At 40.1% G+C, this 14,844-nt stretch overlaps 1 protein-coding gene and 1 long non-coding RNA gene across 2 annotated transcripts in view; both read left to right on the top strand.

Moving 5' to 3' along the window:
* The window catches only part of LOC123610840, a 33,834-nt gene extending 29,702 nt beyond the window's left edge, over positions 1-4,132 (top strand). Inside the window, exons 6-7 of the long non-coding RNA XR_006718312.1 lie at positions 1,598-1,735; positions 3,697-4,132. This is a non-coding gene — a long non-coding RNA (uncharacterized LOC123610840). The remainder of the gene's footprint in view (positions 1-1,597; positions 1,736-3,696) is intronic.
* A 5,294-nt stretch (positions 4,133-9,426) lies between these two features.
* RETNLB (resistin like beta) lies at positions 9,427-11,267 on the top strand. Its single transcript, XM_045437100.1, has 3 exons — positions 9,427-9,749; positions 10,472-10,547; positions 11,138-11,267. Exons 1-3 carry the CDS (start codon positions 9,623-9,625, stop codon positions 11,265-11,267), a joined length of 333 nt encoding a protein of 110 aa, XP_045293056.1. The 5' UTR covers positions 9,427-9,622.
* Positions 11,268-14,844: the final 3,577 nt, after the last annotated feature.

The following is a 14,844-nucleotide window of genomic DNA, read 5'->3' as shown; positions in this document are numbered from 1 at the left end:
GCTAGATTGACAACCATAGCCAGCCTATGACTTCATTTTTTAAAATTAAAGGTTATATTGCTGTTTCACATCTATTTCTGAGTAGCAATTCACCCCAAAACTCAGTGCTTGAAGCAACAATTTATTATTTCTCATGCTTCTGTGGGCTGAGGTTTTTCTGCTAGACTCACCTGGGCCCACCTATTTTGCTGCATTCAGCTGGAGAGAGTCTCTGACTTCTTCACTGATGTCTGGCAGTTGGCCCTGGCTATTGACTGGGGGGCCATGGTTCTCCTCGGTGAGGTTTCTTATCTTCTAGTAGGCTAGACTGGTTTCCTTACATGGTGGTTTTGGGGCAGCACTTCAAGGGAACAAAGTGGAAGCCACAGGCTTCTTATGGCCTAACCTCAGAAATTGTACATTATTTCTGGTGCATCCATTGGTCAAAGCAAGTCACAAGTCCAGATCAGAGTTAGGAGGTGGGGAAATAGACCATCTCTTGCTAGGAGGCACAGCGAAGTCAAAGAGACATGTATGTAGGAATTGCTGCTTTTTTCACCTCCATCTGCCACAGACAACTTTTAAAATGAGGCAAACCATAAGAGACTCTTAAATACAGAGAACTGAGGGTTGATGGAGGTGGGGAAAATGGGTGATGGGAATTGAGGAGGGCACTTGTTGGGATGAGCACTGGGTGTTTTATGTAAGTTGTGAATCACTGGATTCTACTCCTGAAACCAAGACTACACTGTATGTTATCTAATGTGAGAATAAAACATTAAAAGAATAATAATAAAATCATAAAAAATAAAATGATTTTAAATAGTAAAACAGTACAATCATGGAAAAAGCAGAATGTATCAATAATTACAAGTAAAGAAATAAAATCACTCTTAATCCCTCCATCCCAGGAGAATGGCTATTAATATAAGTGCATGTATGCCTAACATTTTTGTATACATCTTTACATCAGGTCAAAAAATACATACTGTTTTGTTCCCTGATTTTTATAACCCAACAGTAGTTCCTAAGCATTTCCTCATAATGTGCCTAATATATCATATTTAATGGGCCACAATTTATTTATGTATTGTATATATTTTTACTACTATAAATAATCATGTAGTGAACTTTTTCATATAAATCTTTGTGCACATCTCTGATTATTTCTTTTTTTTTTAACATTTATTTATTTTTGAGAGACAGAGAGAGACAGAGCATGAGCAGGGAAGGGGCAGAGAGAGAGGGAGACACAGAATCCAAAGCAGATTCCAGGCTCTGAGCTGTCAGCACAGAGCCTGATGTGGGGCTCAAACTCACAAACCGCGAGTTCATGACCTGAGCCACCCAGATGCCTCTGTTTATTTCTTTAAGGTTAAGTCCATAAAGTAGAATTGCTAGGTCAAAAGAAATATATATTTTAAAATTTTGAGATATTTTGCTAAATGACCTCCCATAAAAAAGTTAATATTCTGTTCTCGGCAGAGAAATATAAGAAATCCCTGTTTCTCCCTTTTCCTTAACCCTTCTGAGTCTGAGAGGTAATACTGACATTCATAATTATATCAATTTGTATATCATTGTCAGTAATGTTAAACATTTTTCCCATTTTTACCAGCCATCTGTATTCTCTCACCCACCCAGTCTATTGCTTGTCTCTCTCTGGGAATATCAAGAAAAAAAAAATGGAGAAGAAGGAGTCTTAATGGAACGTGTTCCCCTTAATTACCATTATATCAGTCTCTTTTCCCTATAGGTAAGTAGTTTACTACAAATGTGAGCACTTAAAAGTGATAAAATAATTATGTCTCATGAGTCAAGAGACCAGGTCTGGTGGGGAAGGGAAGGGAAGGGGAAGGGAGGAGAGGGGAGGGGAGAAAAGGGGAGGGGAAGGGAGGAAAGGAAGGTAAAGGGGAGAGGCAGAGAGAGAAAGAGAAGAAAGGGAAAAAAAGATATGTACTCAAGAGAAGGTACACAGAGGTGAAGAAAAAAAAGTTAGAATTAATTTAATGAGCAGAGATGGATCAGAGAGGTTTAGAAAATCAATATTGGCTGGATGTCAGTGTAGAACTAAATGAGGAGAACATGGGGTATAAGAACCAGGGAGATTGGGCAACCCATTACTGCATTTGGGATATGCCAGGGTTGACCCTTTTCCACCAAAACTCAGTGGTTATCCTAAAAAAATTAACAAAAGATCCTGAACCCTCACGACATATTTCAACAGCATGTTATATTTCAATAGCCCAAGAGACTCTAGTTTGGTCCTCAACTTGAAGTGAAATAGAACCACATAAAAAGGTAGAATAAATTTGTAGGCCAACATTCATCCATTCATTTATTCAACCAGCCAACCAACAACCATTGACATCTGCCATGTGCCAGATACTGTTTGGGCACCGAAGATATAGAGAAGCATTAAGTAATGATTCTTGCTCCCAAGCAACTTAAAATCTAGTAAGGCATCAAATGTTAGGGAAGAGAAACAACTTGGAGGGGAAGAGACACCTAATGATATCTAATTATTTAGACTATGAACTTTATGATGTATCCACAGTGAGAGCCTTACACTTTAACATTTGTGTCATTAAGCTTGTCTCACCACTACGAATAAGCCAGAAAACATGGCTTTTTTCTCAAAGCTAAAGGATTATTTAAGTCCTGAAATTTCATTCTAAACACAAGACTCTAAGGAGTTTGAACTTCAAAGTCAATGTGTTGGAGTCTCAATCCTTTACTTTCAGGAGCCTCTTTGTCCCCTTTATAAATTTGCTTTCCTTCTTCCAGTGACGAGTTCAAATTCCAGAAATCTCAAAAGTAGAGTGGATCAGTAAATAACCAGATGTTTCCCAATCCCATGTTCAATTCCTGGGTACATGAAGATGTTTACCAGTTAGACTTAATTTAGAGATTATGATAGGAATCAGACAGAGCCTGGTATCAGGAAATGCTCTCAATATAGACATTTATTATAGGTGGCCAAATGAATAGAATGCAGAAACCAGAAACCTGGTAAGGCTCTGGAAAGCCATATTTATTGTGTATGTCATGTCTGTCAGCTGCTTACCATATATCACCAATTACCATGCAGCACAACCATAATCATGTCATTAAAATATATGTAAATCTATTTTTAATAAGATTTTATCTGTCTATGTACATACACATGTATAGAGAGAGAGACATGCTCAGGCTTCTCAGTTTGTCCCGGATCAGCTCAGCGACCCTCTTACAACTTTAAAAAATTAAAGGGTACATGGTTCCTAAACTTCAGGAGTTATGGTGGATCTTGCCTCACCCTACACACCATTTAACTGACAGACAATCTGAGGTTCTTTCACAAAAGCATTGATTGGAGAGTCAAATGGCTGAGCATGTACTCTTAAAATTATAGCAGGAGTGATACTACCAAGAGATCTTTCTTTTTTAAAAAAAATTTTTAAATTTTATTTATTTATTTATTTTGAGAGAGAGAGAGAGCAGGGAAGAGACAGAGAGAGAATCCCAAGCAGGCTCCACACTGTCAGCACAGAGTCACTGATGCAAGTCTTGAACCCACCAACTAGGAGATCATGACCTGAGCAGAAACCAAGAGTCAGATGCTTAACCAACTGAGCCACCCAGGCACCCCACCAAAAGACTTTTCAATAGCCCTCTACCTTTTACTGCCTCCTCTTGGGTGGTTGGCAGTTTCCACAGGTCTCTTTTCTTTTACAGGGGCTCCTGTCAGTCTCCCCCTGGACCCACCCCCTTCCTGAATCAAAACGCTGGAATCTTCTATTGCTTCTCTTTAGCTAGCATGCAGAGACATAGAAATAAAATAACAAGTGGAGAAGAGAGCAAACTAGGATAGCCTCCATGACAGGTGATCCCAGGGTGAATCTAATAATGCAGACTTGACCTTGACCTATGTCACCTTTAAACCACTTCACCAAAACTCTGTCTACTTCCAGGTCTGTGCCTCCTCTAATTTCCACCATGCTTACCTTCTTTCTTTTCATTACCTCTTCTCTATTCTCTCCTCCAGATCCTCTTCTTTTATTATCTCCTCCCCAGTGTCCCTTTCTGCAATCATCTCCACCTTGTATTTCTCACCTCTGCTTTTGTCCATACCCAACAGTTAAGTCTGTTAGCCTAGCATTACCGCAAGTAACTTAACAACAAATGCCAACAACATGCTATTGTCTATCAGACATTTCCAGCATCCAAAGGACCTGGATGGCCCAATTATTGGTCCTTTGGACAAATAAATTCAGTAAGCCATTCTGGGATACTCTTTTTGGACACTGGAATGCAAACTCATCACTAATCTCTATTCAGGGTGGGTCAGCCTCTCAATTTTTTAAAGTTTTTATTTAAACTCCAGTTACTTAACATACCGTCAAATATTAGTTTCAAGTGTACAATTTAGTGATTCAACACATACAATATCCGGTGCTCATCACAACCAATGCACTCTATAATCTCTATCACCTATTTAACCCATCCCCCCACCCACCTCGCCTCTGGTGACCATGAGTTTGTTCTCTATAGTTAAGAGTCTGTTTCTTGTTTTGCCTCTCATTTTTCCCTATGCTCATTTGTTTTGTTTCTTAAATTCCACATATAAGTGAAATCATATGGTTTTTGTGTTTCTCTGATTGATTTATTTCACTTAGTATTATGCTCTCCAGCTCCATCCATGTTGTTGCAAATGGCAAGATTTCATTTTTTTTTTTTTTATGGCTGGATAATATATATTCTTTATTCATCTGTCTATGGATGCTTGGGTGGCCTCTGTAATGTGGCTATTGTGGATAATGCTGCTATAAATATTGGGGTGCATATATCCCTCTGAATTAGTGTATTTGTATTCTTGGGGTAAATATCTAGTAATGCAATTGCTGGATCATAGGGTAGTTCTATTTCTAACTTTTTGAGGAACCTCCATACTGTTTTCCAGAGTCAGCCTCTCGATTTTTATCCATATTTCAGTTTTTACATCTAAAATCAACCTGAATGGTTTTTCATGTACTGTCTAAAGTATATGAATCCATAAGATGAAATAGCAACACTTCCATGCCTCATCAGAGAACCAACTCTAGCCAAAAATAGAGCTAGAAACTTGTGTTTGAGAGACCTGCAGACTTCCTGTGGTTATTGGTTTTTCTGGTCTCCTACTATTTTATTCAGATGCACCATGAGTTTTTAAAAGTTAAACATACATCCAAATGCAATTTATAAACTGTAAATATGTCCAAGTAAGTTTATTATAAATCACTAAAAACAGAAAATGTTAAAGAATGAGAAAAACTTAATAAAAAGAGAAGCTCTATTATTTACTTCTTATTAATTTATTCTCCTCTTTCATTTCTAATTATATTTATTTAGGTCTTCTATCTCTCTCTCTCTCTCTCTCTCCCTTTGATGTGTCAAGCTTATCAATATTGTTTATTTTTTCAAAAAACCAGCTCTTAATTTCATCATTTTTTTTAAACTTTTTTTGTCTCTATTTCATTTATTTCTATTCTTATCTTTGTTCTTCCTTCTACTAACCTAGGGGTTTGTTATATGTCTTCATTTCAATTTTTAAAATAAGTTCATAACACTTCAGAAACATTCAAATTTGCCTTTGTATTTAAAACTCCTATCTTGCTCTGTATTCCTGCAGTTAAACAGTATAATCTAAGTAAGCAATGATAGCCCAGTGATTGTAAAGAAAAATTAGCAGATTTAAATTACATCTATTTGGTCACTCTATATGATTATATGGGGTTTAATTGCATTTAAAATTTTAAATTCAGGGCACCTGGGTGGCTTAGTCAGCTGAGTGTCCAACAGGTCCTGATCTCATGATTTGTGAGTTTGAGGGCATGCATTAAGGCTCTTTCTTTCCCTTCCCTGCTCATTCCCTTTCCCTCTCTCTCTCTCTCTCTCTCAAAAATAGTAAACATTAAAAATTTTTTTAATTTAAAAAGTGAATACAAACTGAGTGGTATAATATTTTTTGTCTGATAGTGCACAAAAATACTATGCTGAATATAAACAGTAGCTTTAAAATTGACATTTGGTCTTTTTCATAGTTTTTGTTGGTTTTAAAACCAAAGAATGAATCAAGAAATAATGATTATTACTGATCATTACATAGTTGTTACTAGAAATAATTTTGTTATGTAGAGAAGAGGAGTGTTAGAGTGATCCCCTCCAGGTGTCAAATATGCTAGGCATGCCACTAACTACAAGTGTTGCCCAAAGGGCACGGTCACTGTCTCTGTTGCTCAGGCTCACTGTAAACCAATCACATTCTCTTGTGATCCTGTTCTCGTTTCTTTCCTTGCCATTCTTAACAAACCCAGTAGTCAATGCAGTTCAACTCATCTTTAATCTATGTTCTTCTGGTCATCTACTTCCCAGTCTATCACTTTCTTTACCTGGCTCCTTTAAAAAAGTTTTCACTTCTCTTCTTAAATTGTCTATGCTATTATTTTCATCTGTGGATTGATAAGTCTCAAATTTATATCTTCAACTCTCACCTTTCCCCCAGACCCCAGAAGTATATACCCAACTCCCATGCCACCACTCCATCTGGATGTCTAATAGGCATATTAAATTGACCATGATCAAATATGATTTAATGTTCTTGCCATTATCCATGCTTTCCCCAGGGGTCCCCATTTTAGTAAATGGCATCACTCTTCAACAAGTCACTCAGAATATAACCTTGACCTTTCACTACTCTATTGCTCCTTTGCCCCACACCCAGTGCATCAGTAAACCCTAAGAGGCTCCACCTGCTATATATAACCAAAGTCTACCCAGCTCTCACTCCTTCCTTTACTGCCATCTGAGATCTGGAACTCTACAAGAGCTTGCTATTTGGTTTCCTTGCTTACCTATTTTCTTCCACAGCAGTGGCCTTAGTAAGATTTATAAAATATAAGTGATCTTATTATAAATAAGTCATATCATCCCTAAGCAAAATGCTCCAGTAATTTCTCATCAAATTTGCAATAAACCCAGAGCCCTTATGTTGGTTGATAAGTGCTCTATAACCAGCCTGGCCCCAGTTGTGTTTTTGACCACTTTTCTCACTTCTCTTGCCTTTACTCACTTTGCTCTCTTCAGACACACTGCTTTTGTTGTATTCCTTCAACACACCAACCACCCACCCCCCTGCCTTAGGCTCTTTATACTTGCTGGCCCTTAGCCCAAAACATTTGTCCCAGCTTTTTCTATGGCTTACCCCACACATCTGCAGCTCATTGCTTATAAGTCATCTTTTCTGAGGTGTCTTCCCTGAACACATTGCATTACATACAACACAGAAGCACATCCAATTGCCTTGCCTTCATTTCTTTCCTTCAGGGAATTTTTCAATATCTGACATATTGTATAGTTATCTTACACCTTAGAGTATAGTCTCAAGAGGGCAAAAACCTTGCCTGCATTGCCCACTAATGAGTCACCAGAACTAGAATTAGTATAGAGAAGCTCTGTAGTTGTTGAATTAACAAATGAACTAATCTACCCAACTTTTATACCAAATCCAAGCCTGTGCTCTTGTGTGTTCTGTATTATTCCTTTATTTCCTCAACTCTTATCGGTGAATTAAGGAAGCATCCTTGCCTTTTTGCTGGCACCATTGAGCCCCATCCTCAAAGTTTCCTGAGAGAGATATGTAGAAGTAGCTGTTCCTCAGGGGGCATCTTTAGGGAAAGGGACAGTGAGGCTGGTCACAGCAGAAGTAGATCCAGGCTTTCCCACTTGAAAGCCTCCAATAGTGGTCATCCAACAGCCATTCTCTGCTACTTCATCTAGCTTTTGAATCATGGGATTCAATCCTGGCGACCATGTGCTCCCCTGTGGAGACTGTATCATATATAGGTCCAATGGTCTAAAATAAGGGATTGTAGAGATCTACTTAATTTCTCAGCCACTAATGATGTAAAAGGAGGTCATATGACCCAGAACTGAACAATGAAATACAAGGGGAAATCTGCTTGAGTTTCTAGGGGAAAATTTGCTTCCAAAACAGAAAGGCAAAGCCTCCAAAAGAGAATGGTTTTACCCCGACCTCCCTTCCTGTGGGGAATAAGTTTAGGAATTCCCTGAGCTTGCACCAATGGGTTAACAAGGCATAAAGAAATAGAAAGCCACAGGATGAATGCATCCAAGATTAGGTAAACAAGATTAGGTAAACAGGGCAAAGGCCCTCAGTATAGGACAAAGGTATAGGAATAGGAAATCTCAGGATGAAAACATCCAAGATTAGGTAAACAAGATTAGGTTTTCAGGGCAGAAGTGCCACCCAATTTAGTACAATAGCAGAAAGTTGCTTTCACAGGAAGGAAGGAAGGAAGGAAGGAAGGAAGGAAGAACAAAAAACAGGTAAACAGGGCTATAGACCCCAGTTGCCCAGAGCTGAGCTAATTAGCAAAAGAAAGGTGCCTTATTGATCCTGAGGTAGCTTGCTCTTCTTTCTTGTCCCCTAGGCAAGTTTAGGTAAACAGAGGTGGCACCTCATGTCTACTGTGTTTTGTATCCACCCAAACCCCTAACACCGCTTATCTTCAAAACCTCCTTTTCCTCATGCCCATGAATTAATGTTCACAATTTCATTGCCTCTTTGTGCAAGTCCATCACGCTTGTAAGCTTTCTGATCCTAAGAAAAATGGAGCAAGGACCCTTACTCGCAGTTCTTGTCTCCTCCCAGACATTAGCCTCTCTTGCATTTCAATCCTGCATCTGCTCTTTCGCTGGACAAGAGAGAACTCCAGACCCAGAGTCTACAACACCTTCCTGCTCAGGATCTTGGCTGAGGATGTGATACCTGCTACCTTGGGCCTATGAAAAGAGAAGATCAAGGATGAAAATCCAATGAATTGAGGATGGTAGAAAAAAAGGGAAAGCATCAGGCTTGATCTCCAACAAGAACCTTCAATCAAACACTATGCTTCTGGTTAAGTAAATAGTACGCTTCCTTGTTTGCAAACCAGTGCTAATCATGTTTTCTGTTACTTGTCTACAAATGGGATTAGCCAGGGCAATAAAATGATGTCTAAACAGGTGACATATAGGGCTCTCACTCAGAAGACCATAAAATCACCTCTTGCTGATGAAAGATCAAACAAGAGACCTATAACATGGGGCAGTTAACAGAAGGCTCAGGTGCTGGCCTTATCAGGTTGCCAAGAAGAAAGGAAAGGGAAGAATAGAAAGGCAGAAGGACTCCCCTTGGCAGAGAACCAGAACAAAGGCAGCTGTTGCTTATCATGGATGCACTGAAGTTTATCACAGTTGTGTGTCACACTCAAGCAAGCAGTTCTTTGAAAGTGTACTGGGGAGTGTGTTTGTTTGTCTGTGCTTTCTTATGTGTTGAGGGGTGCCTAAGTCAGTTACCATAAGGTATAAAACATCCTTTCCTGGCCAGTCTTTGTAGACCTCTTCTGAACTCATCTGTGAGTTAATTTGCTCTGCAGCCACCCTCCCTCATTCTTCAAACAGCTTGGAGAGATCCAGAGTCTTCCATACTGTCACTGATTTTCTCCTATCTGTTCTCTCTTGAGACTGTTCACATGTTCCCTTCCTTCTCGACCATACTGGAGCTCAGAGATCTCAGCTTTCTATCTTTCCTCCCAGCCCCAGGACATTGCTGTTCTACAGGATGAAGCTTACGTCTCACTTCCTTCTCATTCTCATCCTCCTTCTCCAGCTGATGATCCCAAGGTATGCTCAGTGTTCCTTGGACTCCATCGTGGACACAAAGATAAAGGAAGCTCTCACTGGCTTAGGTAACTGACTGAGGGCAGAGAGTGGGAGAGAACCCCTGATCATGCCACCTATTCCTAAACCTAACTTCTTCTTGGTCCCATCCCTAGATCCCAGCTTCTATTAAGTCCACTCAAGCTTAATCTTCCTGCCCAGGGCTTTTTCTGTGCCCATATCATTTTTGGACTGCTGGCTAAAATTTGAGGTTTCTCTGATGATAATGAGCTTGATGATGATGGTAATGAGGAGGAATATAATTATAATTTATGGACACTCATTACAAACGAGGTATAGTGCAAAAATTTACATAGATAACCTCAATTTTCACTTTATGAAATAAGTACAACTATTACTTTTATTTTATAAATGAGAAAACTGAACTTTAAAACCTAGTGAGTAGCATGATTATGGACACAGTGACACTTCTGAGGTAAAAGGAGATTTGGAAGGGAACTATCAGAGACAGCTATCACGGGCAATACCCCTTCTTCTCTCCTGTTCAGAATTAAATCCTGCCCCAGTAGGGGCGCCTGAATGGCTCAGTCGATTAAGCATCCGACTTAGGCTCAGGTCATGATCTCGGGGTCCATGAGTTCGAGCCGCGCATCGGGCTGTGTGCTGACCGCTCAGAGCCTGGAGCCTGTTTCAGATTCTGTATCTCCCTTTCTCTCTGACCCTCCCCCGTTCATGCTCTGTCTCTCTCTGTCTCAAAAATAAATAAACGTTAAAAAAAAATTAAAAAAAAAAATAAATCCTGCCCCAGCAAAGAAGATTTCATGTACCAGTATCTTTAACTCAGGCAGACTGTCTTCCTGCCCTGCAGCTAAGTAACTTCATGAGGAGGAATGGTGAGTAAGATGCCCTGTGCCCACCCCATCCATCCCCCAGCACCTATACCTTTCCTTGCCTCATGATTGTATTAGCCTGGAGGTGAGTTGTAACCTCTGGTTCCCAGTGATCTCTTACCCATTCTTATTTCCCTTAATGATGCTACTGAGGGCTCTTGGGTTTATGTCTCTCCCCTTCCCACCTCCCTTTCATGAGCTCACATATCAGCGCTCCCTCCCCTCCTTGTCCTGTTATGATCTGTTACCTACCATTCCCCCTGTCCTTCATCTCCCTTTCCCAATCTATTCCCTTGTCTGGTGAGTAGGGCCAGCATACAGGTAAATATATCATGAATGCCCAGGCCCCTCATTTTCACAGGCCTCTTCCATGGCCATATACCTAAGTTTGTTTTAGTGATTTTTTAATTTTTTTCCTTAAAGAGGGCTCTCAAAATCAAATTAGTTTGCAGTCCCACAAAACTTAGATCTACCCCTGGGCTGCACAGATATGAAAAATGGTAAGTGTACACCTCCCTCCTCTTAAAATCCAAGGATTCCGACATCTGTGTCTCATGTGTCCATATAGGAATGGTTGTCACCAGCTGTGCTTGTGGCTATGGCTGTGGTTCCTGGGATATCCAGGGAGAAACCACATGCCACTGCCAGTGCAGCACTATAGACTGGACCACTTCCCGCTGCTGCCACCTGACCTGAGGGGGAAGAGGATGAGAACCCAACTGTGTGACCATGACAGTAATGAAACTACACATCAACTGTCCCTTTCATTTGTTACAGCCTGCTTCTTGGGTAGTAAAGACAACTCTTTGCATCTCTCTGTGTTTGTATTTTTGATATTACTGCCCTGGGCTTAGAATTTCTCTAGCCAGAAAATTTCTCCAGGGTCCCAATTACTCCATCTCAGCAAGGATTAGTAAAAATATGGGGAGACTGGGAAATTTGAGATTAATATTCCAGCCTCCTAGTTCCCTCATTGTTTAACAAAAGGGCAATGATTATGCCAGACATTTTGCTTGGCACAGAGAAAGTAAATAACATGCATGCTCCTATGAGGCTCACTGAATAGAAGAGTGGGTTCCAAACTAAGTGCAGGCAGATTTTCCAAGGTGGAGGCAGGTAAGGATGGTTTTAAAAGAATAAATTTCTAGATTTCTGGCTTGTGTATATACTGTTTCCTAAACTTATGTGTCAGAGATCTATTTTGATCAAAGTGATGAATTTGCCATTGTCTTTCTCCCCCATAACAAAACAAAAATACAGCATTTATCTGCCATTGAACCTTACCATAATTCATCATCCTGGGATATAAATATCTGCAGAATGGAATGGTCCAAAATACTGGTACCAATGTTGAGTGATCCAGTGACTGGGTAACAAGTCCTTTCACAAGTTGCAGGACTTTCAGTGTTTGACACAATATTGAAAGAGGGTATCATCCAGTTATCGATTGGTAGACCACCAAAAATAATTTTTTTTTTTTAAAGTTTATTTATCTTTGGGACAGAGAGAGACAGGGCATGAACGGGGGAGGCGCAGAGAGAGAGGGAGACACAGAATCGGAAACAGGCCCCAGGCTCTGAGCCATCAGCCCAGAGCCCGACGCGGGGCTCGAACTCACGGACCGCGAGATCGTGACCTGGCCGAAGTCGGACGCTTAACCGACTGCGCCACCCAGGCGCCCCCCAAAAATAATTTTAATAATAAGCTTCAGTATGACTTTTAACAAGTAACTCAAAAGGAATTCAAACAAATTGAATGATATTACTACAATAAAAATTTTCCCTTCCTACATACTTAATTATGAAGAAATTATCTCAAAGCTTATAAATATGAAAAGAAAAAGAAATATATTGGCCCTAAATTTCATCTCTCTAGGATTATTTATTCATGGATAAATAAATTACTGAAAGAAAAAACAGCTCCATTTCTCTCATTTAAGAAATACATTTCTAAAATATACCATTGGTGTTTATTACTTTTCAAAATTTGTTATAAATGTTTGTTCAATTGTGTGCTATTAATCAGTGTAATAATAACTTAATACCCCTACTTATGGCAAGTAGAATGAGTCTTTTAAAATATAAATGAAAATTATGTCAAATTTTTGCCCAAATTACACATTCTAGTGACTTCTCATTACACAGAAAATAAAATCCCAAATGTTTATCATGGCCAACATTATCTGCATCTAGCCATTGGCTATATTTCCAACTTCATTTTGGATCCTTCACCCTGGCCACATCTGAGTTCTTGGTGTTCCTATAAGCAATGGTCACCCTCCCTCCTTAGGCCTTTCCACTTCATGTCCCTCCTTTGCCATAGTTATATGGCTCTTCACACACAAGGTCAATCTATTTCAGAGAAGCTTTCCAGAAGGCTCTATATCTTGTCCTTTATTTTTTTGTTGTTTTTTAAATATTTTTTAATGTTTATTTATTTTTGAGACAGAGAGAGACAGAGCATGAATGGTGGAGGGTCAGAGAGAGAGGAAGATACAGAATCCGAAGCAGGTTCCAGGCTCCGAGCTGTCAGCACAGAGCCTGACATGGGGCTTGAACTCACAGCCCGTGAGATCATGACCTGAGCCGAAGTCAGAAGCTCAACCAACTGAGCCACCCAGGCATCCCTGTCCTTTATTTTTTTTTAATGCTTTCTAGTCCTGGCTTCAAAACATGTATTCATCTGTTAGTATATTATCTTCCCCCTTGAAACATGTAATCCATGAAAGATGACATTTTGTCTAACTTGGATATCATTGAATCCACATTGCTTAGAACAGAACCTGGCCCATGGAGGAGTTGCAATGGACAAATTAGCCTACTATCAAGTTTGAGTCAGCTCCCTTTCTTGCTTTCTATCCAGCTTCCTGTACCTCAGCGTTGGTCACTGAGGGACAGACATTGTTTCATTGGCCCCTGGGTCTCAAGCTCAAGGTGCCTGTAGAAGAAATATCAGAGGGTATGCCTTCTAAAGAAAAAGTCAGAGAATGAAGGTGGAAGTCAGAGAGTTTAGCAACAGTAGAAGCAGAAGTGGATTTTGTTGTACTGGTTGATATGGTTGCCCACTGAGTAGCCAATTTCCCCTTCCTCTGTGTGAACATCATCCTGGTTTCATTCAGAATGGTAATGTTCCCAGTCCTGAAGGATAAATTATTGTTTAAGTCAATAATGAAACTTCTACTCCTCTTGGCCAAGTATTCTCTTTCCTAGACACCTTTGCATGGGGTGGAGTTGGGGAATGTGACCCATATCCGTCCAAGAAGACAGAAGAGAACTCTTCTTGGGTCTTTTGAAAAAGAGTTTGCTTCCTAGATGAAAAACAGAGACTCAAAAGTCCATGTCAAGTGTCCATGACAATTTTGTTGCTTTGGATTTGGGTGTGAGGTGAGATCTGGAGCTGTGACCATGAAGTTAGTCAACCATCTTGTGATCTTTGAGGAGAAACCACAAGGATGGTAAAGAAGAAAGAGGGAAATAATCTGAAGCTGCCAGAACAGAGAATCTGAACAAAGTGTAGAATCTCATTTCTTCATAGGTAAATAATCAACGTTTGTATTCATTCATTTTTATGAGAATTTATTGAGTTCTGCTGTGTGATTGGCAGTGGGATTCAGTGGTGGCTAAAATAGGCAAAAATTACTGCATTCATGGAGGTTCCATTCCAATTCTAAGCTTCTACCAGTTGGGATTTTTGTTAGTGTCCCACGGATGGAATTAGTCAAGGATAATGTAATAGTGTCTGAGTAGATGACAACTAGAGTCCTAATCACATCTTTCTGTCTCTTCCTGTTGAAGGAATGAACAAAAGGTCTATAATGAGAGATGTCAACAAACTTGGCAATTCCTGACAAGCCAGTGGCCAGGTTTGTGGGACTGCCAAAAAGAGTGGGGTGGGGAAAAGAGAAAGATGGAAAGACTTTCCCAGCAGAGAATCAGAGAAAAGGCAGCTGGTTGTTCTCCGGACACAATGGAGATTTTTTCAGCTTCTTCCTGAAAGCTTGACCCTTTCCAGCTGCCTTTACTGCCTCTGTTTGTTGGTGGAGGGGAGGGAATACCCTCATCACATGCTGCCATGTTGAAAAACATCCTTGCCCTCCCAACCTTGGCAGCCCTTCCTTAAACCTGGCTGTGTGAGCCTGATGCATAGCTCTCTTCCCTGACATCTCTGCCTCTCCCTAGTCCAGCTGCTTCCCTACAGTGCTTTCCCACCTCTCCCCTCTAGACCCCCCCAATTTTTTTCATCTTCTCTCCAATTTTTTCTCATGGCAGGATGC

The sequence above is a fragment of the Leopardus geoffroyi genome, chromosome C2 (assembly GCF_018350155.1).
Source record: "Leopardus geoffroyi isolate Oge1 chromosome C2, O.geoffroyi_Oge1_pat1.0, whole genome shotgun sequence".
In the NCBI taxonomy this organism is placed as follows: domain Eukaryota; kingdom Metazoa; phylum Chordata; class Mammalia; order Carnivora; family Felidae; genus Leopardus; species Leopardus geoffroyi.
Note: the sequence above shows the minus strand (reverse complement) of the source record. Positions and strands in the feature narration are given on the sequence as shown.

Bases quoted from the DNA above. Each gene is read 5' to 3' on its own strand.
- RETNLB (XM_045437100.1), top strand. From the start codon at position 9,623: ATGAAGCTTACGTCTCACTTCCTTCTCATTCTCATCCTCCTTCTCCAG. The intron at 9,750-10,471 runs GTAACTGACTGA...AATTAAAAAAAA, and splicing joins GGAAGCTCTCACTGGCTTAG to AAATAAATCCTGCCCCAGCA. The intron at 10,548-11,137 runs AGCTAAGTAACT...ATGTGTCCATAT, and splicing joins AGACTGTCTTCCTGCCCTGC to AGGAATGGTTGTCACCAGCT.